This window comes from Poromitra crassiceps, assembly GCF_964638095.1.
Source record: "Poromitra crassiceps genome assembly, chromosome: 4".
Lineage (NCBI taxonomy): Eukaryota > Metazoa > Chordata > Actinopteri > Beryciformes > Melamphaidae > Poromitra > Poromitra crassiceps.
This window is the reverse complement of record NC_139626.1, coordinates 32,705,804-32,730,630: the sequence shown is the minus strand read 5'-3', so window position 1 is coordinate 32,730,630 and position 24,827 is coordinate 32,705,804. Positions and strand designations below refer to the sequence as shown.

At 41.8% G+C, this 24,827-nt stretch overlaps 2 protein-coding genes across 2 annotated transcripts; one reads left to right on the top strand and one right to left on the bottom strand.

Annotated features, from left to right (window-relative positions):
- Positions 1-3,214: 3,214 nt before the first annotated feature.
- LOC310776019 (cadherin-related family member 1a) lies at positions 3,215-18,625 on the top strand (the record flags this gene model as incomplete). Its single annotated transcript, XM_083636165.1, has 17 exons — positions 3,215-3,275; positions 3,694-3,789; positions 4,188-4,333; positions 4,426-4,476; positions 5,016-5,105; positions 5,624-5,710; positions 8,139-8,255; positions 9,417-9,560; positions 9,665-9,743; positions 9,904-10,004; positions 10,111-10,314; positions 11,215-11,367; positions 12,115-12,279; positions 13,344-13,411; positions 15,411-15,639; positions 16,387-16,641; positions 18,041-18,625. 17 exons carry the CDS (start codon positions 3,215-3,217, stop codon positions 18,623-18,625), a joined length of 2,631 nt encoding a protein of 876 aa, XP_083492291.1.
- A 3,348-nt stretch (positions 18,626-21,973) lies between these two features.
- LOC310775077 (leucine-rich repeat, immunoglobulin-like domain and transmembrane domain-containing protein 2) lies at positions 21,974-24,151 on the bottom strand (the record flags this gene model as incomplete). Its single annotated transcript, XM_083635168.1, has 3 exons — positions 21,974-22,761; positions 23,057-23,838; positions 24,042-24,151. The coding sequence occupies 3 exons, from the start codon at positions 24,149-24,151 to the stop codon at positions 21,974-21,976; spliced, it is 1,680 nt and encodes a 559-aa protein (XP_083491294.1).
- Between the last annotated feature and the right edge of the window lie 676 nt (positions 24,152-24,827).

Genomic DNA, 24,827 nt, shown 5'->3' with positions numbered 1-24,827 from the left:
TTTTTGGTTTGCATCCCCACCCCCTCTCCCATGTTGACTTTATGTGCTGTATATATATCTCTCTTCCTTTGGGTGGGTGGGTCTCTCTGCTGCCTGCTTGCTTTAATGGCCTCATGGCTCCAAAGGGCTTCAACAGGCAGAAAACGCTGTACCTCACTCCAAACAGCCTGGAAAAAACACAAGAAGAAAACACAAGAAAACGGATTAATTAATTCAATTCTGTCTTTTTCTCCTTCTTCTTAGGTCATTTTCTGTAATTTCTGTCATCTATCCAGTGACACTGTCAAGTTTGCAAAAATGTGGTCTCATTGCAATGCTGATGAGAGCTGAATTCAGCCAGGAAAGCAGCTTCTAATGGAGAAGGCCAGAGGCCAGGGGAGAACCTGGGGGGAAGGAGGCAAGTTGGATCCATTTGAGTGTTTTCATACATCAATAAATCAATCAATAAATAATGACATCAATACATCCCAGATATACTGAAATTGGCACAAATTGACAGGATATTTGCTGAAACTGATAGGTAAAGCCGACACTGCTGCCCTCCACAGGCCTCAGCTCAAAAAATTGAAGCCTAGAAAAAAGCCAGCTATCATTATTATCCACTAACCAGTGAGCTTCAGTCAACTTGTACATACTTGTACTTACTAGGAGCGTGACCCCATTGACCTTGCATTCATTTTTGCCCAACTTTCTAGAGCTCCTATGAAGAACAGCCTGGATTGTGCTGAGAAAGAACTCTACCCCAATCAACATCATCAGTGGTAAGTAGCAAAATGGGCTTAGGCTTTGAAAAATGTGAACTATCCCTTTAAGAGATGGGTTTGGATTAACTTCAGTAGAAAGACCCCCCCCCCCCTCCCCCCATCATTCTAGCTGCAGAGTGGGGGGTGTGCACACTTCTCACTACTCACTACTCTACCTGTTAACCCATTGATACCTAATGCAGCATTTGTGTGTGTATCCCTTTAAGACCGCGAACCGCGTTAACGCGGTTCGCAGTCTTAAAGGGATACACATACAAATGAGGGATATACTGTACATGCAAATGCTGCATCAGGTATCAATGGGTTAATGGCCCAATGTAACTGAGTGAATGTACATCTATTTTATTGCAAATGTACTTGAGTAAAGAGTATTAAGTAGAAACTACTCAAGTACAATTCATTTTTTTAAATTACTCAAATACAGTACATGTAACCTCCACCTCTGTTCTTTCACATCAGTTATACTGTATACGGTACTTCTTGAGCAAGTCAATTCGTATTTTTATTCTTCTATCAATATATTTTCTACCCTTTAGCTTTTTCATTTTCAAAATATTCCTTTATTGCTGTTTAACCTCTACCTTAAACCTAGAAAAGCTCATGGTTTCTGCTTGTATTTGAGAGAACAGAGCAGGTTTCTGACTGGCTGCAAGCCGGTATCGTATGAGTGTGTCGTTGAACGTCAACGGCTATTTTTATACCTGTGAACAGGGGAAGCGCACGTGAGCGCACCTCTACGTGAGTAAATCACCATTTTTTTAACACACGCCTTGCTGAGCCCGAGGTGAATGTGAACTCTTACCATCATCACTCACATGACTTCTACATTCAACCTGCTGCAAATGATGCATACCAGGGAGCTTTCTCACAATGTTGACAGTGATTGTCATGCTCCACCAACAGTCTTGGGGGTAACTTATTACAAAAGTAACACACGTAATATATTACTTTTAGCAGTAACTCAGTAATATTTATTACCAACAGGATTTCAGTAATATTATATATACCAGTTACTTTGTCAAGTAACACAAGTTACAAATTGAGTTACTTTTTTTTTTTTTTAATCAAAGCACATATTTAAAGAAAGTTACAATCATTTCCTAATCAAATTGTGTGTTTTCATGCAAATAACCAGTATAGATGACAATAACAAAGGAAAAGGATAACATTTAGAATTTTGGACGGTTTACACTGACTTCAAGACGGTTGAAAAGAGCCGGTTCTACACAGACAGTAATATTGTAAAGTAACCTATTACTTTCAAATGAAAGTAACTAGTAATATGTAGTATATTACATTTTGAAAGTAACTTGCCCAACACTGTCCACCAATAATCTTGGAAGTATGAACGAGCCTTGTGCGCAGCCACACATCACCGAAAAACTCCAGATCAAACGATGTGGAGGACTTTCAGACATCGCCCATGGGGCGGATCGGTGGTAGTTGTGTAGTGTTGACGGGTCAGCAGAGAAAGTGGACTGCAAAGGCCAAAAGAGGCCAGGCCATGGGAAGCTTAGGCCAGTGGGACTTGACACACACATAATATCATAATCATAATACACTTTAAAAACCCAGCAACATGAGTCAAATGTGTTGCTGGGTGAGGGCCTTACAAGAAACACCTACAGATTATAGACCCTAAAAACAAAGAATCGGGCAGAACAAGACAGGACGTTTGAATGTCCCAGGCTGTCTAAAGAGATTCCCAGTGTGCTCCCAGTTGTGTAAATGGTAGGGAATGTCACAATATATCGTCCCACGATATATCGCGTTATCAAAACGTGACAATATGTATCGTTGAGATGAAATCTCATATCGCGAGAAAAAGAAGCTGAACATGGTGGCACTGATCTGCATCTGATTGCATGCTCGCTCTCCTTTTCATTGCTTTGTTTGAACAGACGAGGGACGTTACAGACACGGAGGATGAAAATGGTGAAATTACTCAAATTAGCGTGGAGGATGCCCCCTCAACTTACAAATCGATCGCAAAAAAAATATTGCTCAAATATCGTATCGTTATCGTGTACCCAATATCGTGTATTGTATCGTATCGTGAACTGAGTGTATCGTGACAACCCTAGTAAATGGCATATAATGGTCAGGACACCATGGACTTCAAGCACTCCATTGGTGGGAGAGAGCAATTCCCCCCCAGAAATCCCCCAATATAACTGTAGTCGTGGCACTGGCTTTACACTGTCATTGCTCATGTCACATGTTCATTGTGTCAAACATCTTCTTTCCAGAGTGAGTGTGAGCCATGTGGCAGAAGCTGCCTGCGGAGTGAGCGGGGATGGGACGCGTCACTGGATTAAGTGCCTGAGAATCTGCTCCAGCACTGAGACGCACTGAGACGCCTCCAAGACGGGCACGGCACTCGCAGCTCACCCCCTCTCTCCCCCCAAAGCCTTCCACATGAGCCGGCCAAGCCTCACCGCCCCGCCAGGATGAAGAAGGAGAAGAAAACGCAGATTTTACTGTTTCTCATCTTGGTTCACTTCACCTCGGGTAGGCTCTCTGTTCCGTCTGTGTTTGCGTGGTCCGGACTTCTTTGCTGGTGTATTGCGCACATGATCTGGCTAATCCTCTGTCACACAGAGGGCATGGCCATCTTAGTAGACTGCTCATGCTGCTCGTGCTTTAGGGTGCAGAAATGTGCGATGGTGTGCTTTTGTTGTGATACTGTACACTTGATTCCAAAATAATAATGTCACATTTAACGCCCGTCCTCTTCCCCCCGTGCTTTCGGCTCCTGCCCATTTTAGCAAGTGAGTGCAAGAAATATCTGTTAATTGTGTGAAGATCTCCTCTAAAAATAGAATGCAATATGGCTCTATGGTCTGTGAGATTTCTGTTGAATCGGTAATGCCATACACTATGACTTCTGTTCAAATAACATGGGGCATGTTTATGTTTCTCCAAAAAGGGCAATCGGACTATGCTCCATATTTTTATGATAATGGCCCCAGCAGTACAGATGGGAATATGGCCTTGTTCAGCATCTCTGAGGATACACCAGTTGGTAAGTCTGACATGCAGTTTAGTGGTGATTGTAACAATTGACGATTTATTTATTAAGTTCTGTTTTAGCGGTTATGACATTAACTTCAGTGTCATTAAATGTATTTATTTTCAGTGCAAAAGTGCAGTGATAAAATGATCACATCACATTGTTATTGAGGCTCAGGCTGATCACTGTAATACCTTATGGATTGTGACATACGGTACCTTACGGGAAGAAAACTGAGTCTTACCTGATTATCACACATGTTACAGAACAATGGATTTGTTCAATCAGTACAGCAATGAATTGAAGGCATTGAAAATCCTTGTCTACACAATTAAAACCAACAGAAATGTTGTTCCTGTATTTGATGGACAACAATTTGAGTTGTTGCCTTTGTCACTGGTTCCATGCAGGGACACAGATATACACTCTTAACGGCACAGATCCAGAGGGGGACTCTGTGCGTTATGGTCTGACTTTTGAAAAGGGGTCCAGAGAATATTTGAAAGTGGACCCCCAATCAGGAACCGTGACTCTCATCCAGGAGCTCGACAGAGAGGTGAGTCTGCCACTGAGATTCTGTCACTGTGGAAGAACATGGCCTGTCGCCACTGCCTCAAAGTGACAATATCCTCTCTGTTTTTTTAATAGAAACAAGATGAAATCTCTGTGCGTGTGAGCATAACAGATGGTCCCAATAAAGTGAGTTTACCATATATATCCAATCATGTGTCCAAAATGACTTAAGGGAGAACTTCACCCAAAAACAATACAGATTTTTTAAATTTTGCACATGATCTTTACTCATACATCTGAAAATGATAACTGTTTTGCAGGCATTCATTTAGTTTGACAGTTATTGAGAGTTGATTTGAGTTAAGCTGTGGACACCAGTGATATCAGTCATAATGCAGTGACATCACTGGTCCACAACTTAACTCAAATCAACTCTCAATAACTGTCAAAACTAAATGAATGATGTGAGATCATGTGCAAAATAAATCAGCATTGTTTTTCGGTGAAGTTTTCCATTTGACAAAATGATAATTTTACGACAGAGAGACTGGTCTATATTTTAAACATACTGAATGATCATCTTCAGGGAATTATTTATTTTTCAAAAAGGGCGTAGTGGAAATCAACTCAAACATTTATTTGAAATATGCATATTCATTTTCCATTTACACAACCATACAAGTTCATTTGTGGCTTAGGCACTTGTCTCTTGTCCCTGTTTTCAGGTTGTCGAGACAGTACGAGTGTTTATCACTGATGCCAACGATGAGCAACCTGAATTTCAAAACTTGCCTTTCATCATCAATATCCCAGAGGTATGTCATAAAGACATTCGCTGACACCATAGTGTATTGATGGATGATGTCATAAAGACATTTGCTGACACCATAGTGTATTGATGGATGATGTCATAAAGACATTCACTGACACCATAGTGTATTGATGGATGATGTCATAAAGACATTCACTGACACCATAGTGTATTGATGGGTGATGTCATAGACATTCGCTGACACCATAGTGTATTGATGGGTGATGTCATAAATACATTCGCTGACACCATAGTGTATTGATGGGTGATGTCATAAAGACATTCGCTGACACCATAGTGTATTGATGGGTGATGTCATAAAGACATTCGCTGACACCATAGTGTATTGATGGGTGATGTACTTGCGAAGCAAAATACTGTTACTTCACTGCTACAGGTCTCGCCACGCCATCACCATCTTGTAACCCTGTCAGTAGAGTCAAACAACCCTGTCAGTAGAGTCAAACACTGGGTCAAAGGTTGAAAACGCCTTCTGATTGCCATGTTGTTCCTCTTTCCCAGGACACGGCACCAGGCAGCAGCATCTACAGAGTCCAAGCGGTGGATAAAGATCTAGGCTCTGGAGGCAGCGTCTCATACTTCCTACTGGTAACATTATATTATTGATAGCCAACAACAACACAGCATCGCCCAGCGCCGTAACACTGTCTATTGCAGTGGTACCCAACCTTGCCCTACTCAGGAGCTAGCCTGGGTAAACCCATCCCCCACGTGACCTGCTCTCAGACCTGTTCTCAGTCACTATGTGACGCTAGTGACTGGGAACTGAGAGAGCAGGTCACGTGGGGGCTGGGTTTACCTAGGCTACTCAGGAGCCACATTGTCAACAACACAATCCTTGCAAGAGCCACAATCCCCCCAAGATCTTTGCGTATCACAGAAGCGGCTGTGGTTAGCAGACCTTACAGCAGCAAAGAAAATGATTGTCTGTAGATGGAAACCTCCCCATACATTATCGAAGCGGGAATGGTTGCTCTCATTTCTGGATCTAGTGTCTATTGAAGGATCCATTGCAAGAATGAACGATGCTAAAATTCCAAACATAGACTTGTGGGATGCTGCATTGACAAAGAAAAATCAAATCATTTGTTTAGTCGCCGATATGGGGTCCTTCTGGGGTTGAGGGTGGGCGGGATGAGTGGGTGGGGGGGTTCAATCAATCAATCAATCAACTTTTATTATCAGACACAAGGTCCATAGAAAAACACATACATGAACAACACTTAAGAAAAATAAAACACATAAGAAAGAATTAAGATCTATAGAATGCACCTATACCAATAGGACCACATTCGTGAGTTGTATCTCACAGCACTAAAAACAGGGTTGGTTAGCAGTACTATGATGGCATTCTGGGACACATTTAGTCTGCCGATACATTTGTACATTAAGTTTCTAAGCAGGGCCTGAAAAGTGTAGACTCGTGCTTTACAAAACAGGTCACTTGCACTACTCCACCTAGGTTTTTTCATCAAAATCCGCATACAATCGTTATATGCAACCTGAAGCTTATGTTGGCTCGCTTTTTTGAAGTTCACCCACAGGGGGGCAGTATAAATGGGGTAACAGTAGGCTCTGAAAAGGTTCATCTTTACATCATCAGAACATGAATGAAATTTCCTGACCAGCATGTTAGCCTGCCCATATAGCACACGCCGCTGTCTATACATGTCCTCATCATCAGACATTTGGTCAGTGATGAAGTGACCCAGATATATTGTTTTATCACAAACAGACAGAACATTATCTGACAAATAAAATCAAGAACAGAAACATTTTATTTATCTTTTATTTCAAGATGGGCTATTCTTATGCGTTCTTCTTTCCGTTTAGTCTTGCCTTCACTAATAATTGTGTTTCATTTTTATTTTTGATGCTGTGGTGACCATATTTACTGTATGTACTGTATATCTTGAATATTGCATACCTTCACCTAGTTTAAGACTTAATGTACGGTGTATTTCATGGTAGGTGTAATGTCTATGGTTCTATATTATCAGAAGTGTTCCGACTGTCCTTGTTTTATTATATATATGACATCTAAAAATGAAAACAATTGATCACAACAACAAAAGAATGATGGAACAGTGTGCGGAGGGAAAGATTAATCGCGTACGGGAGAGCAGTATGGAAATGGTGTTACTTTAGTGGATTAAATTTCAATTACATTTTGAGCGCAGCATTGAAGGCTTAGCGGAAGCTTAGGGTCGCTCCAGGCCGACAACTGACTGACAGCACAGTAGCTGTCATTGTTCACGTGTCAACAGTGACACATGACCACCTGGCCGCAGGGCCAGAGGTGTGGCCAACGTGTCAAGGTTGATGTGAGAGAAAGCCAGCCTCTGTAAAACCCTCACTGTAAGCCAGTGGTTCCCAACCTTAGGGTTGTGACCCTAAGTGGGGTCGCCTGAAATTCAAATAGGGTCGCCTGAAATAAAAAAATATATATATATTTATTTAAAAAAAATTACACCACACAATTTAAAAACTAGCGAAGATGATTAGGGTCACTTGCATTTTGTTTGTTTGTTTGTTTTAGTTCCGAGTTTAACGTGAAAGTGATAAGCTCTCAGATTTTAGTTTTGTTCTCTTGGGTGACACCTATGGTGATGAGTGGGAATTGCAGGTGAGATCAGGGTGAGATCCAAACTGTCAATGGGCTCACTATCAGATAGTGACTTTTTTTTATGAAACTGATTATAACTTTAAATCAGGATTCTGAGAATGAAGGCGGAATTCTCAGATTAAAGTCAGAATTCTGAGGGGAAAAAGAAGCATACATGTGACATCACTGACGATGTCACTGATGATATTATCGATGGTGTACCGGAATTTGAATGTCTAGGGTCCCTAGATTTTTGTGACATCAAAATCGGGTCACGAGCCAAAAAAGGTTGGGAAACCCTCCCTGTAAGCGATTAGTCATTGTAATAGCGCTCAATTAAGTAGATATCAAACACCTGTGTGTCCTCCCCCATTACTCTCATCACGGCCGACGGTGTGTGTTTTTACACAGATCTCACCGCCTGCCAAGTTCACCATCGATGGGCACAGCGGCGTCCTCAGGATCAGGCCTGGGGAGACTTTGGACTACGAGACCACGCCCGCGCACTTTGTGACGGTGGTTGCGAAGGTGAGCCGGCGGTGGTGTGAATCCTGTTCTGATGTGCTGTACAGGGCAAAGATCCTCTCTGGAGGTCTAACCGTGTATTCACACTGCGAGCACCAGCTTGGCTGAAGTGTTGCTCTATTCTGGCAGACTGTGGGCGGGGCCAGAGGCCTCAACGCTATCTGTATTCACCTTATGTAGCCACGCCCATTTGACCCGGTTGTGTGGTCGTGTGACGACTTCCGACTAAAAAAAAGAAAAAGAAAAAGGCCGGCTGCTCCAATATCATCTAACTCTGAATTAACTAATAATTTGATTTAATTTGGCGGGCTGCAAAATTTCGAAACAGCCAAATTATGTGTTTGTCACTGCTTTGGTGTTGCTTTAACATACTCATAGCATTTATGTTTTGATTAGTTAACATACAGTAGCTAGTAAGTGCTAACTCATAAATCAACTCCAACAATGGATGCAGCCATTCTGCAATGGCTGCTGTAGGCAAGTGAATGGAAATTTGACCCCCCCCCCCCCCCCCCCCCCCGCCCGCTTGTTATTTTTTGTTTTTGCTGCAACTGAAATGTTTTATGGTCTCTCATGATCCAGTAGGTCAGCGGTTGGCTTGGTTCCAGCCTTAAAACTCGTTATATAAGGATTTTTTTAAATGTCTATGGAGAAAATGAATGGGGAACTCTCTTCCGGGTCTGGAAACGTCACGGAAAGTCACGTGACTGTTGAGCTCTATTGATAGTATTCTGTTACATCACCACACGGCCATCTTGTTTGGAAAATAACAGGTGATTGTAATCAATTAACAGGTGATTACAATCAAGTGACACAAACAGCCAATGAGCTGTGTGTATTGTAGCGCCATATTGGTAGGAAAACGCTTGTGACGTCATGGGAACACTATGAATAGGACATCAATGGACTTGGGCTCTCTTCTGCTGCGGTAAAGAGATTAGAATGTTTCTCTCTCCTCGGAAAGTCTCCGCATATCCCGCTTCTTCCCCAAAGTGTTGTGACACAATTAGCATAGACAGCAACAGTATTTAAATCAAATGACACATTCCAATGTCTCTAATTCTATTTAATTTGTCGTGCCACGTTACAGCGAATGTGCATAACAAGAGTTACTGTTACAGTATAAGACATGGTGTCGCTCTGCCATACTGTTTCTTTTCTCAGGATGGTGGTGGGAAGTACAAGGAGAAGCACCAGGTGTTGACCTCCACGGCCACCATAACAATCAATGTAGTTGATGCCCAAGACACACCTCCCTCCTTCATAGGAACCCCTTACTTTGGCTACATCTACGAGGTCTCAGTCCCTGTAAGTCTGTCTCCGCTCTCTCCATAATCAACACTGCAGGTTATTGCTTATATGCAAATATGAATGATGTAAATATTTAAATATGTTGTCATTTTTATTTCTAGGGTTCTGAAATATTCACAGTGTATGCTAAAGATGGAGATCAAGGCAATCCTAGCACCATATATTATTCTATTATCAACAGTAAGCACAATACAATACTATCTTCAAAATAAGAAGTAAATGCTATTTGTGAACTATATATCTTTTGTTCCATTTAAATGTACTCGCAACCTGTTTTATTGTACTTGCAGGTGTTTTGTTTTTCTAACGAATTTAACACTTTTCTGTTTTCCTCTTTCAGGTACCGACAGTGTCTTTGACATAAATAGCACAAGCGGCTGCATCAGCCTGACAACGTATCCAAGCCATCTGAAAAATGAATTATATGAAATTGAAGTCAAGGTAACAGATGCTCTTTGGGTCTTGGGAACTACAAAGTCACCTCATAGTATACCTACATCTTATGATCGCCGTTGAACGTGTGAATCTAATTTACTTTGAAACCCAGGCATCGGAGATAGGCCCAAATGGCCAGCTGTTGGACTACATCGTTACCATGGTAACAGTGCGCGTGGTGGATCTCAACAACCACCCTCCGACCTTCTACGGGGAGAACGGACCACAGAGCAAGTTTGAGGTCACCATGTATGAGCACCCACCCGCGGGGGAGATCCTCAGGGGCTTTAAGATCACGGTCAATGACTCGGACCAGGTAGGACAATTATTCATATTTCAAATTCCTGTCACTGATCTGCATGCAGGTCCCAGGAGTCTGTACACTCATATCATACTTCACAAAACCTTCATTGAGTTTGGCATGTTGACTTCAAACATGCTATTGCTTGTCCATAACTTGACAGTAAAACTTGACAGTAAAACAACAATATTCTGTCTAAAAAGTATGCTCTAATAATCAAAATGGAAGAATTACAATACATACATCAATGTCTGCTAACCTGCCTCCACAAGCATTGTTTTTTTTTTTATAATATTTATTTTTGAGCAGGGAGCATTGGCATTACACAACAGTAACCAGTGTAATTTTCTTTTCTTTTTTTTCACATTGAAACATCGCAACCAACACATCTACCCTCCTTTGCCTCCCCACAACCCAATCCCCTTCCAACAGAAGAAATAAATAAAATTAGATAATAAAATAAAGTAAAATAAGAATAATAATATACATACATACACATATTCATATGTATATGCATATACACACGTACATACAGTAAGAGGTAGTATAACAGTGAAAACAGTAATAACTCAAGTTGTCAAAGTTTATACAAGCATTGTTATGTCGAGTTATGTAATACCAATGTTGGACAATAAACTGAATTCAAAATAAAATGTCAGTCATTATGTCATCATGTCCTTTAGCCCTCCTGCCTGAATGCTTCATGTAACATGATCTGCTAGACAGACTTTTTCCCTTTTAGACCAGCCAAGCCTCGCTAAAGTCATAGTTGCATCTGACCTCGCCAGAAATACCTATGAAAAAAGGTTGATTAGATTTCATAGGTATTTCTGGCGAGGTGCACTTTTGGATTCATTCTTTGTTTTTTGTTTTTAATTCATGCTAATTGATAGACTGGATGTGTGTTCTTTACAGGGAGCCAATGCTAAGTTCAAGCTGAGGCTCGTGGGGCAGAGCCGAGTGCTGCGGGTGGTTCCTCAGACCGTCCTCAATGAAGCGCAGGTCACCATCATTGTGGAGGACACATCTGGCATCGACTACGAAAAGGGAGCAACCTTACGTTTCAAGGTCACACTTTGTATTTTCGGTTATTAGCTAAAAACATTATTTTTTACCCTCTACCACAGGGGTGGGCAAGTGGCGGCCCGCAGGCCGTATGCGCCCCCCAACGTCACTCAGTGTGGCCCCTGGGTCAATTTCGTTTTTTTGTTTTGTTTTTGTTTTTGTTTTTTACAAGGCGGATGTTTTTGGTTAGATTAGGTTAGACCACCAAAATCAGTGTTTTTATTTTACTGTACAACCCAGAACATGGCGCTAATGGCGTTAGCGTCCATCCACATACTGTTTAACGTTAGCATTTGAGCTAACGCTATTGTAACAAATTATATCCAGGATGCACATTGCACATGCAACATTACTAATCTGATTAATATCACATATTTGGGTGATGTACCCCATCAAATTGCTGTAGCGGGCTATTTTAAAGCTATAGAGCAAAGTTTCTGGTGTCATCTGAATGGAAGAATTACTAAATTTGAATATGAAAAATATAAATGTTGGTATAATTAACTTTGATTACCAGTCCTTTTCATCAAATTAGTAGCTAATATAATTGGGAGTGAGGGTGTTACAGTACGCTACTGGTGGAAGTGCACGGTCACAATCCGGCCCTCTGGTAGCGAGGAATTTTGTTTTGTGGCCCTCTCTATCATCAAAGTTGCCCATCCCTGCTCTACCGCTATTTATTACTCTCAGTAATGGTTTCTGTTCTGATTGAAATGGCACAATCGCAATTTTTCATGTGTGTTTCTGCAGCTGCTGGCAGTGGAGATCGACACACCTGAGAGGTTCAGCGCGACGGCCGACATCGTGATTAACCTCCTGGACACAAACGACAACATCCCCAAATTCACATCAGAGTATTACATCGCCCGGGTCCCTGAGAACTCCCCTGGAGGCTCTACCGTTGTGACCATAACCGTGAGTCCATGAAGATTAAGCTTGAACCCTCCTGAAATATGATCATATAATCCATCAAGATTAAACTTTAACCCTACTGAATTATGATACAGTAATATAATCCACTATCACCCAATAATGTGTATTACTGGGAGCAGGCCAGACAACAAAGCTCAATATTCCCCGGCGCCTGCTGTGCTTTTGTTGCCAGTTATGAAATTCACATGGCACCTACAGTAGCATGCTCTCTGTTATACCTCAAGGGGGTATTTGGAAAATATTGGCACATTTTTTACTTCCATAACAATTTATGCACCGTGCAACCAGGCTATATTTGTGTTGTTTTCCAAGCAAAGCACTGAGGAGTAAAAAGCTTAATTTCCCTCTAGGTTAATACCCCCCTTTCACAGCCGCCATTTGTGTCTATAAGGCAGGGGAAACACAGGTGCAACCAACTCAGTAATGGACCTGTTTCACAGGGGCCATTTTGTGTCGAAAAGGCAGGATAAACAAAGGTGCAAGCAAAACAGTAATGAGGGTTTCCAAATTACAATCATGGAAGTTGGAAACCCTCATTAGTTCATTCATTGCTTGCACCTGTGTTTACCCTGCCTTTTCGACACCAAATGACCCCCGTGAAAAGGGTTTATTAGGGCCCCAGCACGAGAACACCTAAATGGACTGGAAGTTGGAAACCATAATTAATGTTTTGTTACACCTGTGTTTATCCTGCCTTTGAGACACAAAATGGATGCCATGAAAAGGGTCTATCGGCTGATGCCTCATTCCTTGCTCTTCCTCACCCCAGGGACATACTTATAGTAGACAGACCCTGCTGGGTCAAAAGCCCCCAACCTATTGTACATGAGCTTAGACTCTCTGGTGGGTTATCCTAATCTAAGCTCCAATCATCTAAATGGACAGCCTTCAGCTACCTTGGCTGTATTGTTGCATGATTATTGCTCCATGCAGTTCTACTAAAATAGCTATCAGGTCGGTAAATAATGCTTGGTTAGAAACTGTTAATTTTTGAAAGTTGTGGACAGCAAGTACTGGTCCTCTAATCTCTGTCCGTTTTCCCACAGGCAAACGATCCAGATTCAGGGCCTTGGGGCGAAGTCAAATACACCATTTATGGATCAGGATCAGATTTGTAAGTAGCGCCCCCTACATGTACACTCCTGTCAGTTTAGGTTCAGTCAGATCAGACGCTTACCATGACTGATCTAAATGGCAGCTGACTTTCAGTACTGAGTAGGCGCAGTTCTGGGTGGCAGCTCTGGCAGGTAAACTCAGTTAACAACAGACCAGTCGTTTCTCATCTCAGTTTGTCTCTTTAATGGGAGAGGTATACAGGAAACCAGTATGTTTGGGCCAGCCTGTGCTCCTCTGCTGCACAAACAGCTTACTCTAAGATGGCAGCAAGAGATGCTGGCTAATCTCGTAATTGGATTGGAGAGTAAAAAATAGACAGCCTGGCCTGTCTCACGTAGGGAGAGCCAATTAACATGCGATGTGACAGCTGGAGCCATGGAGACGTACGGCAGCGTGGAAAAGCAAGGCAGCATGCAGCAAATGGAAAGTGCAAATTTATGCTGGTCTCCAGGCAGGGAGTTGAGTTAATTGTGTGAAAGTTATCAGTTCCAAGGGAACTTGTTAATTTTCACAGAGGAAAAAGTAGAAAAATAAGGTTGAAAATGGCTGAATAGAAGCCATGTAGTCACTGTGATAAACAAGAAAAAACCTGACCTTTTGTGACTTCCGAGTATTCGAATAAACTTTTGTTAACCATTCACCAAATTTAAACATATGTCTTCTTAATTATGGTTTTTCCACCATGACTTTTAATCATCAAAGACCAACTTATGAATTGTCAATAGCGCTTTACAAGCATATTCTTGGCAATAAAGGAATTAATAAGGTAAAACTGTGAACCACCTGGACAGATTTTTTAGGATTTATTTTTTTTAGGAATACATTTTTCCATACATACATTTTTCCATAAATCTTTTCATACATTTTTCATAAATGTTTTCATACATTTTTAGGAATAATCTTTTTCTTTTTTTATTATTATTATTTTTTAATACTTTTTTTTCCCTTTAGGAATACAATTTTTTAGGAATACATTTAGGAATACGGATAGGAATACGGACACATTTAGGAATACGGATGTGATGTAAATATCTCTTGTGCCTTTATAGAGGGTATGCATGTGATGTCACAGAGGCAGAAGTCACTGTGGGGTCACGCCCACTGAGTCACAGCAAGACTGAGCTTGAATGCAGTAATCAGCCTAGATAAGTGACACCTGCTGCTCAGGGAGGAACCTGACACTCATTTTGACACTCATTCCCGATTGAGGGGGCGTGTTCCAGTGGGTGTGCATACCCTCTATAGAAACCAGGCTCACTGGGGAAGACAGTAGTATCTTTTAACTTATTTTATTTGCTATTAGATTGATACCTTGCTCACATACAATCACATATAAACACATAATCTTGAGTGTTCCTTGAACGCCAAGCTCTTCCAACACTTTGATTTTGATCAGTTTGATCAGAGGGAGGGAAAAAACAAACAAACTAGTATATACACATACCTGCAGATACATTTACAGACACACATATACTTTACACATACACCCTTAAAAAAAAAAAAAAAAAATCCCAGATGAAGCCGTAAATGACTGATGGTGTCATAGACGGTAATGCACTCAGAAATCACAGATGACGCTATGGACACTGATGAGATCAGATGCCACCAGTGAGTGGTGTAATCAGTGACATCATTGAATGACGTCATTTGAGCAAACTGTACAGTGGAGGTATTGACGTTAATACTTACTGGGGGAGATGTAGTGCAATTTCAGATCAACCGCGGATCCTTCCAGCTCCTGTGCCCTCATGCACACAAGTTTGTACAAGCTCAACCTCGCAAGTTGTTGTTGTTCTAGCTTCTCCTCTCTCACAGGTGCAGAGCGAGCCTCAGATCTTACAATCTCCTCCAGCAGTGCCATCAGAACAGTGCAGACTGGAGTGGGAGCAGGAGCCTTCGCCCCTACCTCCACCCGGTCACTGCCAGCATGCAGCGGCCCTCCCCCTTCAACAATTTTTTTATTTTATTACTAATACGTTCTCTATTTGGGACCGCAGATTTGCAATTCAGCCATCATCGGGCGTCATCTACACGCAGCCCTGGGCCACGCTGGACGCGGAGGTCAGGTCCAAGTACAACTTCTATGTCAAGGCCGAGGACTCGGAGGGCAAGTACAGCCTGGCCGAAGTCTTTGTCACCGTCCTCGACCTGAACGACCATCCGCCAGAGTTCGACGACGAACTGCTGGAGAAGACCATGGTTATTGGTGCCCCTGTCAAAGTAGAGGTACGTTATGTGGTCCCCCCTCCCCGCAAACAACTCAGAAGCTAATTATCTATCAGTAAACACTGATATCATAATAATATACTGAAATTGCGTATCTTATTCTGGTTCAAGTCTCAAAGGGCTTTACATAGCATCATATTGCCTACATGTCATACACCATACTACATGATACATATACATACTACATCGTACTACATCATACTACATCATACATATACATACTACATCATACTACATCATACATATACATACTACATCATACTACAGCATACATACTACATCATACTACATCATACATATACATACTATCTACATCATACTACATCATACATATACCTACTACATCATACTGCATCATACATATACATACTACATCATACTACATCATACATATACATACTATCTACATCATACTGCATCATACATATACATACTACATCATACTACATCATAAATATACATACTACATCATAATACATCATACATATACATACTACATCATACTACATCATAAATATACATACTACATCATACATATACATACTACATCATACTACACCATACATATACATACTACACCATACTACATCATACATATACATACTACACCATACTACATCATACATATACATAATAACTACATCATACATATACAGTACATACTACACCATACTACATCATACATATACATACTACATCATACATATACATACTACATCATATTCACCGCTCTTTCGCTGGCTACAGGCGGTGGATGAAGACGCAGAGTCTCCCAACAACGTCATCGAGTACTCCATCATGACTGCCGACCCCGACGACGCCTTCGACATCAACGCTGAGACGGGCGAGATCAAGCTCAAGCCTTATATCAAGTCCATGGAGATCGTGCAGAACATCACCAAGCAGAAGGACTGCAAGTGGTCTCTGGTGGTCCAGGCCCGGGACAGAGGCTCCCCCTCCTTCAGCACCACAGCCGTGGTCAATATCGATATCACTGAGGCGGTAAGACACACCCCCCTCCCCCCCCCCCCCTCCCCCACCCCCTACCTGCGCTGACTTATCTCGGCATGCTTTGCAGCGCTGTAACTCCATCATAGGCAGCATGGCCTGTAGATTCAAGCTATTTTACTACCATTATTCTTTTAATTTCATTCACTGCACCTTTTACGATTTTCATCATTTACATTAATCCATATTCTTTTAATACATGTTTGAACCGTTTATTAGTTTCTTCACCGCATGTTTTTCTTCTTTTGGTGTTGTTTCTCTGTTGTGAATTGTGCTTTCAGATCAAAGCTCGAATTTTTGCGTACTTCCTGGGCCTCAGCAAGCGTCCCCTGACCGTTTTGGGGATTTGTCTCAGCATTGTCATTTCTCTCATTTTAATGACGATGTGTATATCCACAATCATCTACTGCAACGCAGTGAAAAAATCCCGAATCAACCCCGAGAGTAATTACATTAAAGTCATTCGCAGGGTCAAGTGAGGAATATTTTATACGTACAGTATCTGCAGCAGCTATACTTCAAAATACATTCACAAACTTTTCAAACACGCACACACACACACACACACACACACACACACACACACACACACACACACACACACACACACACACACACACACACACATGATATATATATATATATATATATATATATATATATATATATATATATATAGGAGTAGTACTAATAAGGAGGAGTAGTACTAATAATTTAGATATGTTTTTTTTTTATACCATACATGTTTTGATTGGAAAATATGTAATACTAATAGTTTTCTAATACTCATTTTATTCATAAAACTACACGCCCACAACACCATCACTGCTCATCTAAATACATTTTTTATTATATTATATTTTTTCTACTTGAGAGCATGACTATTGGCTGATTAAGTACTTTAACTGACTAAGATGGAGTGCTCTACTTGGGATTGAAACCCATATTTTCTCAACTAATCTCCACTTTTCACACAAATGTGCACTTGGTAACTATCATCGCAGCACAACACAACTATCAAGTTAATCCCTGCGCAGGTCATGATGGAGCACATGCTAAAGAGAAATCCTAATGCAGCACCGCACTGCCAGACGCATTCCCAACAACTAGTGTTGTGCCTAGCTCTTAGCTTTGCATCAGCAGTCCCACAGGACAGAGGCGGATGGATGGATGATTGAGTGTGTCTGTGGAAGCATTGTTATGATGTAGTAGCCATGTTGTCTGTGGAAGCATGACATTGTTATGATGCAGTAGCCATGTTGTCTGGGCCTCCTCTGTCAGTGCTTTGCTCATCCATCTCTTATGCTTGCATGCTTTGGACAAATGGTGACTTAACGCTTGAATTCAGTCCCTTGGACTTGATTAAAACAATTGTATTTGTGCTCTTTTACAGAGTTCTCTCAAGGGGCCTATGGGGGCCTTTTTAATGAAAACTAGGGAAAGTCCTATGAAAGTTCTAGGCCTGGTCACTGGTGTCATTAGCATGTTGGTAGGAGTGACTGTCTTGATCTCCACGGCTATGTACTTGCGCAACACAAAGTCAAACAGGATCATGCCGGTGCGGCGCATCATTCGGAGGCGGCCCAGGGACCCCGAGCCCTGGAACTTCAAGATGCCCCTCTTCAAAGGCGCCAGCCCTGCGGATAAGTTCATCGTCGGCGATCCGGAGATGATGTCCCAACGGAGCGTCAAGATGTCTCAACGGAGCATCAGGACATCTCAACGGAGCCTCAGCAGCCCCCACAGGAAGCCTCCGCCCCCCTGCATGCCCCCTCCGCCCCCCTGTAACACACGGCCCACGGAGAGGCCCCGGGCAGTGCCCACCATCTCTGGAGCGCTGGCAGAGTTGAGAGGCTCCACCTCCAAGAAATCCAAACCCAGCCGCCGCAAAGAGGGGAACTTAAGCTCGGCCTTGGTGTCAGAACTTAAAATGAAGCTGGAGCAGAAAATCCATGAGAGCAACCAAGGCTATTACTAAGTCTCCAAGGCTATTACCAAGTCTCCGACCAACTTTTTTCTTCTTCAAAACTTGTGGACAGGACACTTTGATCTCATGACGGTTCATCCGAACCTAACATGATGATCTGCCGGGTTGGCCTACCTTTAAAAAATTATCACTGATAATTTAAAATGAGTTGGTACCACAGAACAGTTGTGTTTCAATACTGGATATTGCACAAGTGAACTGCTTTGCAACCCCTGACTGATATGGCTTAGCCAATCAGAGGGAAGAACTCTGTCTGTCAGCGCTATCCTCCCAGAAAACTCACCACACTGCCATCTTGAGGATTACGTCATGTTAACAACAGTAACAGTTGCCTGGGGGAAAGATTACTAAGAATGACTGTGTATACATGTTGTTATTTCTTGAAACGTGTAATACTGAAGACCCCGTAATGTTTTCAAGAACACAACTAGGACTGCATCCAATATCGGTTATGACGAACACTATTGCTTAATATGAAGTGCTAAAGGTAGTAATCTTATTTTTTACTGTTATATCAGCTGTTTGAGAACTAAGAAGTTGCTTTTTTTTATTACAATGTGCCACCGTAGGCTTGTTTTTTATTTACTTATGAGTGTTTGTGCTATGCTAGATAGATGCTTTTATACGACATATATGGGTCGATTTTTTTTATGTACAGCATTGTATTGTTTTCATTATTTTGTGCATAGGTATATGAAAAGATATGGACATGCCCTCTCACATGAATGTATCTTACTGAAATCTTCAAGCTCATCTATATATTTAAACTGCTTGGACATGTCCTTTCTACATGTAGATATTGTCCATTCTGTCTGTAGCGTTAAAGATCAACATATAAAAACACAGTCTATGTTACTGTTCAATGCCTTTAAACGTAGGCAAATCAATTTAGTCATTTCATTGCTGTAATGAATATCTCGTATCTGTCAATATCTTAATCAACTATATATTACAATTGCCTGTCCCTTTTAAGTGACATCTTTGTATTGTCTTTGTACGGTCTTGATTTTGAATAAATATTTGAAAATAAGCATGATGATGATGATGAACCATAAATGAATAGAAAAGCAATGTATCTAAAATACACTCAAGGATAACACATGATATGGTATTCAAGATCCTGCTCATTGGACTTTATGCACAGTGTTGAGCCTAAGTTAGGTTACTCTGTTTTCAACTGGTAGCCAATTCATTTCGAGGAAATAACTATTGCCTATATCTTCTCAAGCACCAAGACCTAACAGGGTAACACCATGCACAATATATACTAGACAGCTCATCATATCAGGATGGACCGTGTATTTGTACTTTCAAAAACAGTCTTACATTCCAGTCTGAATTATAGACTGTCCTTCATTCTCCTCCAAATCTCCACTCTCTGGACTATTTACCCAAAGACCTCCGCCCCGAGAGTCATGCCCTCTCATAATTGGCTTATGTCTCTTTGCTGGCTGCTGTTGAAGTGCATCACTAGTGACAGTAGTGGCTCAGAAGGAATGAAGGGTTAATCACAACTAAGAAAATGTTCAGGAGTCATCAAAACATTATTTATTCAAAAACATACAAATTATGATATCATGTAGTCACATCGCAGTATAAATGTGATCATAATTTATTTTGCACCAAAACAATTTTTCATTGTATTGTAATAGTTCTATTAAAGTGCCACTGATAGGTGCTGGGGCCTGTCATTTCATGAAATGGAAATATGCTGCTCTACTCTCCTGTTAGGGGAGTATGGTTAAGACACTGGGATTGATGGGTTTCAGATAGAAAAGCACTGTAATCTCCTTACCAGTGTATGTATAAACGCATGGGAAAACACTGCTTATGTAACAAATCCTCTGAGTGATTGTGCTGAAAAATCTGTGTCTCAGCATTCGTCTTTAACCTCCACTTTAATCCACATCATACCTCATCCTATGCCACAAGAGAGCAAATGGAATCCGTAAAAAGATAAAAGAAATCAATCATGGATAAAAAATAAAAAACAGGTTACTATCCTCTCGTTTGAACCTTTATACCTCCAGTGTCCCTTAATGAAACCGCACAAAGCCCAACCCCATTACATTTTACACTTTGGTGAAGTTAACAATAGTAAAGAAATAGATACGGTATTGTGTAAGCACCAATGATTTACTAATTAACTTAATCAATTAAGCATGACTTTGTATCAAAAGATTATGAAAAAAACAAAAGAAGTATCAAATACATTTTAGAACAAATATTTGACTTCTTGTTGAATATTTACACAGACTCAAACAAACTCTCCCTAGCAATAAGGAAGAAAGGCATTTCCATCTAGAGGTGACAGCTTAAGATTTACACAGTCTGCAGCAGAGCCCTCATTAATTAAAACTGATATTATTTACAGATACACTTCTAGGTTATTATATTGTTGCTAGTAGGAATTATGATATTGGATTTCTTTCCAATATGCAGATATTTTCCAACTCTTTTGGCCGATTGCTGATGCCGATATATGCATGCATTTCTTTCCGCCTAATTTCAGAGAGCATCAACTGAAGTGTCTCCTGTAGTGGAATTAACACATTATCATTCCTCTCTTATCATGATGAATTAACACATTATCATTCCTCTCTTATGATGAATTAACACATTATCATTCCCCTCTTATGATGAATTAACACATTATCATTCCTCTCTTATGATGAATTAACACATTATCATTCCCCTCTTATGATGAATTAACACATTATCGTTCCTCTCTTATCATGATGAATTAACACATTATCATTCCTCTCTTATGATGAATTAACACATTATCGTTCCTCTCTTATCATGATGAATTAACACATTATCATTCCTCTCTTATCATGATGAATTAACACATTATCATTCCTCTCTTATCATGATGAATTAACACATTATCGTTCCTCTCTTATCATGATGAATTAACACATTATTGTTCCTCTCTTATCATGATGAATTAACACATTATCATTCCTCTCTTATGATGAATTAACACATTATCGTTCCTCTCTTATCATGATGAATTAACACATTATCATTCCTCTCTTATCATGATGGGCCACTGGCAGACGCAGGCATAAATACAATGCTTTTCAAAATGTTCACATTCACTTGGGAAAATAAGAAAATGACGTCAACTTCGGTTATATAAAACATCTTCTATTGTTATGTCACATTTTCTTTCCAACAAAACTGTAAGATTCATCCTACTACTTAAACAGGCTTGGATGATGCTCTCCCTGAGACGAGCCACAACCAGGGCAGATTTCACCCATTTCATTTGGGTATAATTAAAGCGTCATTTTATGCCGATGACGTGCCGATATCATCGTGCATCCCTAGTTGCTAGTATAACTGAGCTGCACTGCCTCCTTTCTTATCCTCAGACCGCGGCCTCTTTAACGTGTCCTCCGCTGAGTCTCTGCACAGGCCTTCGTCGCTGGCCACCTGCAGGCTGTCGAAGGTGCCTTGCCTCTCCATTTCCTGCAGGTCTTCCCCGCCGCGGTGCCGGCGCTTCTTCAACAGGTCCGTGCAGCGCTCCACGCAGCTGAACCGGGCCTCTGTGGTGCAGGCATACATGCCGGCCGGCACCGCCAGCACCATGGCGAGCACGATGACCACGATGTGGACGAGCCTCTCCCTCTGCTCCAGCTCACTGATGTCGCTCCCCGTCACAAACACAATGCACTGACCTTCTCGGGGCGGCAGGTTCTTCAGAGTCACGCACGCCTGGTATTTGGTGACGGGCAGCAAGTCGCTGACGGCGTAGCTGTTGATGCCGGGCCCGATGTAGATCATCTCCTTTTTGGGCGAATCGTACTTGCCGAAGTGGATGGTGAACCAGGTTTCGGCGGGGTCGTCTGTGGCTGCGTACCACTCCAGGGTGATGCCGTACACCATCTGCTTGGCGATGCGGATCTCGATGTGGACATTGTCATCGGAGGACAACATGGGGAATGGTGGGGGAACGGGAGCGGAGGCATTGTAGGACCCGGTGTTGACCGCGATGGAGACAGAGGAATTGCCTATAAAGTTGTTGGCCGTGCAGGTGTAGAGGCCTCTGTCTGCCAGATGAAGAGAGGGGATCAGCAGCTGGGATCTGATGGTCTCCTCATCCACGTGTGTCTCGGTAGCTGCAACGAAACAGGCAGAAAAAACAGGCTTGGATCAAAAGCGTCAAACGAAGGACAGCCCGGTACTCTACTACATATACTGGTGCTGCACGGGTTGCTTACATCTGGCACAGAAGTTCTGGCCCGGCAGCACGCGCATTTGAAATGTAAGCAGGCCACAGATTACGCTGGCCCTATTGGCCCTATTCAATATTTTCATACAGCAAATGCAGCCTACAAGGTGTAGATATGATATCTAAGTGCTCCCACTTTGGGTTAGCAGCAGTTTGATGGATGATAGAAGTTAAAAAAATACCAGCAAATCCTCTTATGATCTTCAGACTGTATATCCATTGAATGCTGGGGTCTGGCCTGGCCTTGACTAAGCATGTGAGTGTTGCATTCACTCCCAGAGGTAAAGTGATGTTGGTCTGTGGGGCAGAGGCCACTGGCTTCATGCATGTTTTTAATTGGACCTCGTGGAAGAACTTCTTGGCCTTGGAGGCGGGGCCCGAACACATCAAATACGGGTTCATCAGAATGATGGGAGGACTGACCGCCCTGATGAACTCAACGAAGCCTTTGAGGCGGCAATCACACAACCAAGCGTTGTCATGCAGTGCCACAACCACGTTGGAGACCATCCCCTCTTTCCCCCATGCTTTCTCTGATGCACGGTACAGGGGCCAGTTCATGAAAACATCCTTTGATATGACACTAAGCTGATTGGAGGATAAATCTAAGTAGGTCAGATCTAGTAAGTGTCTCAGAGCGTGTTCGGGCAGCACGTCTAGATGATTGTGCTTCAGGTCTAGAATCTTGAGTTTCGGCGTGTCCTGGAACGCTGTCCATGGCACTGAGCTGAGTTTGTTCCCCTGCAATCTCAGCTCGGTCAGGTTCGCTAGCCCCTCCAGGCTTTTGATGTTCATCAGGGTGATGTCGTTGAAATTGAGCCACAGAAACTCCAAGGCACTGACGTTAGAGAAAGATCCGCGGGGCAACTCTGTGAGGTGGCAATTCTCAATACGAATCTTCGTAAAATCATCTGGGATATCCTCTGGGATGCGCCCCATGGAGGTTTCCATACAAAGCAAAGACCTAGAATGAAGAGGAATGACAAAACAGAAAAGACTAGGTTATGAAAGAGTGTACATTAGTGTATACAAAGTTATAGGTATCGGTTGTAGCTCGTAGTATTATTTGGTGTAGTACAGTAGGTGAGCTTTACAACAACACTCAAAGCCGTGGTTATCTCATAACCTACTTCTACTTCCAAATGCCCCACAACTTGAAAAGCTTACCTTCCCAAGGTGTCATTGGGGCAGGAGCAACCCGTCAGACACGTTGATGATGCAGGAGTGATGAGATAAAATACCAAAGCAATACGTATTGCAACATACCAGGTGTCCATATTCCTAGGCATGCATGTGAACTAGAGCAGTTGGAGCAGGACATGCCCAGGGGCCGGGCAGAAGAAAGCCTATTACCTTAATCTGCCTTGACGCAATGCTTAAGACACCTGTGAGAAAACACCGGAAATGCTGTATTTTTAGCAATGGACCACTTTGTCTTGTAACTATTGTAAGATCTCAACGGAATACAAAGGCTCTTTGCAACTTACAATCAAGATTCATAGGCCTACAATAGTTATAGTAACATTGAAATTAAAATGAGTTATTGCGGTTTTATTTTCAGGTATAGACAAAAATGATTTGCATCAGTTTAATTAAATTTATTTGTATACAAGCACTACCGTGGACACGACAGGAGGCCTGTCAGTATTAAGAGGGTTGGACACAGAGCGCATCAAGCTTAGCTATAACAGAGAGGGGGGGGGGGCTGGAGAGAGAGAGGCAGATGTCTGGAAATGACCATAATCTGACCTCAATAATCTGAACTCTGGTTATCTCTCGGTATTTAAAGGCAGAATCAACATAGAACACATTTGTGAATACGGTCACCATCAATAGTGGAAATACCGCTTGTCCGCATCTCTAACATTTCCTCCCAATATCCAAGTTGTAAAAAGGAAAAGCGATAGAATCAGATCCTTTCTATTGGTAGGTTGAAAAAAACAATTGTAATGT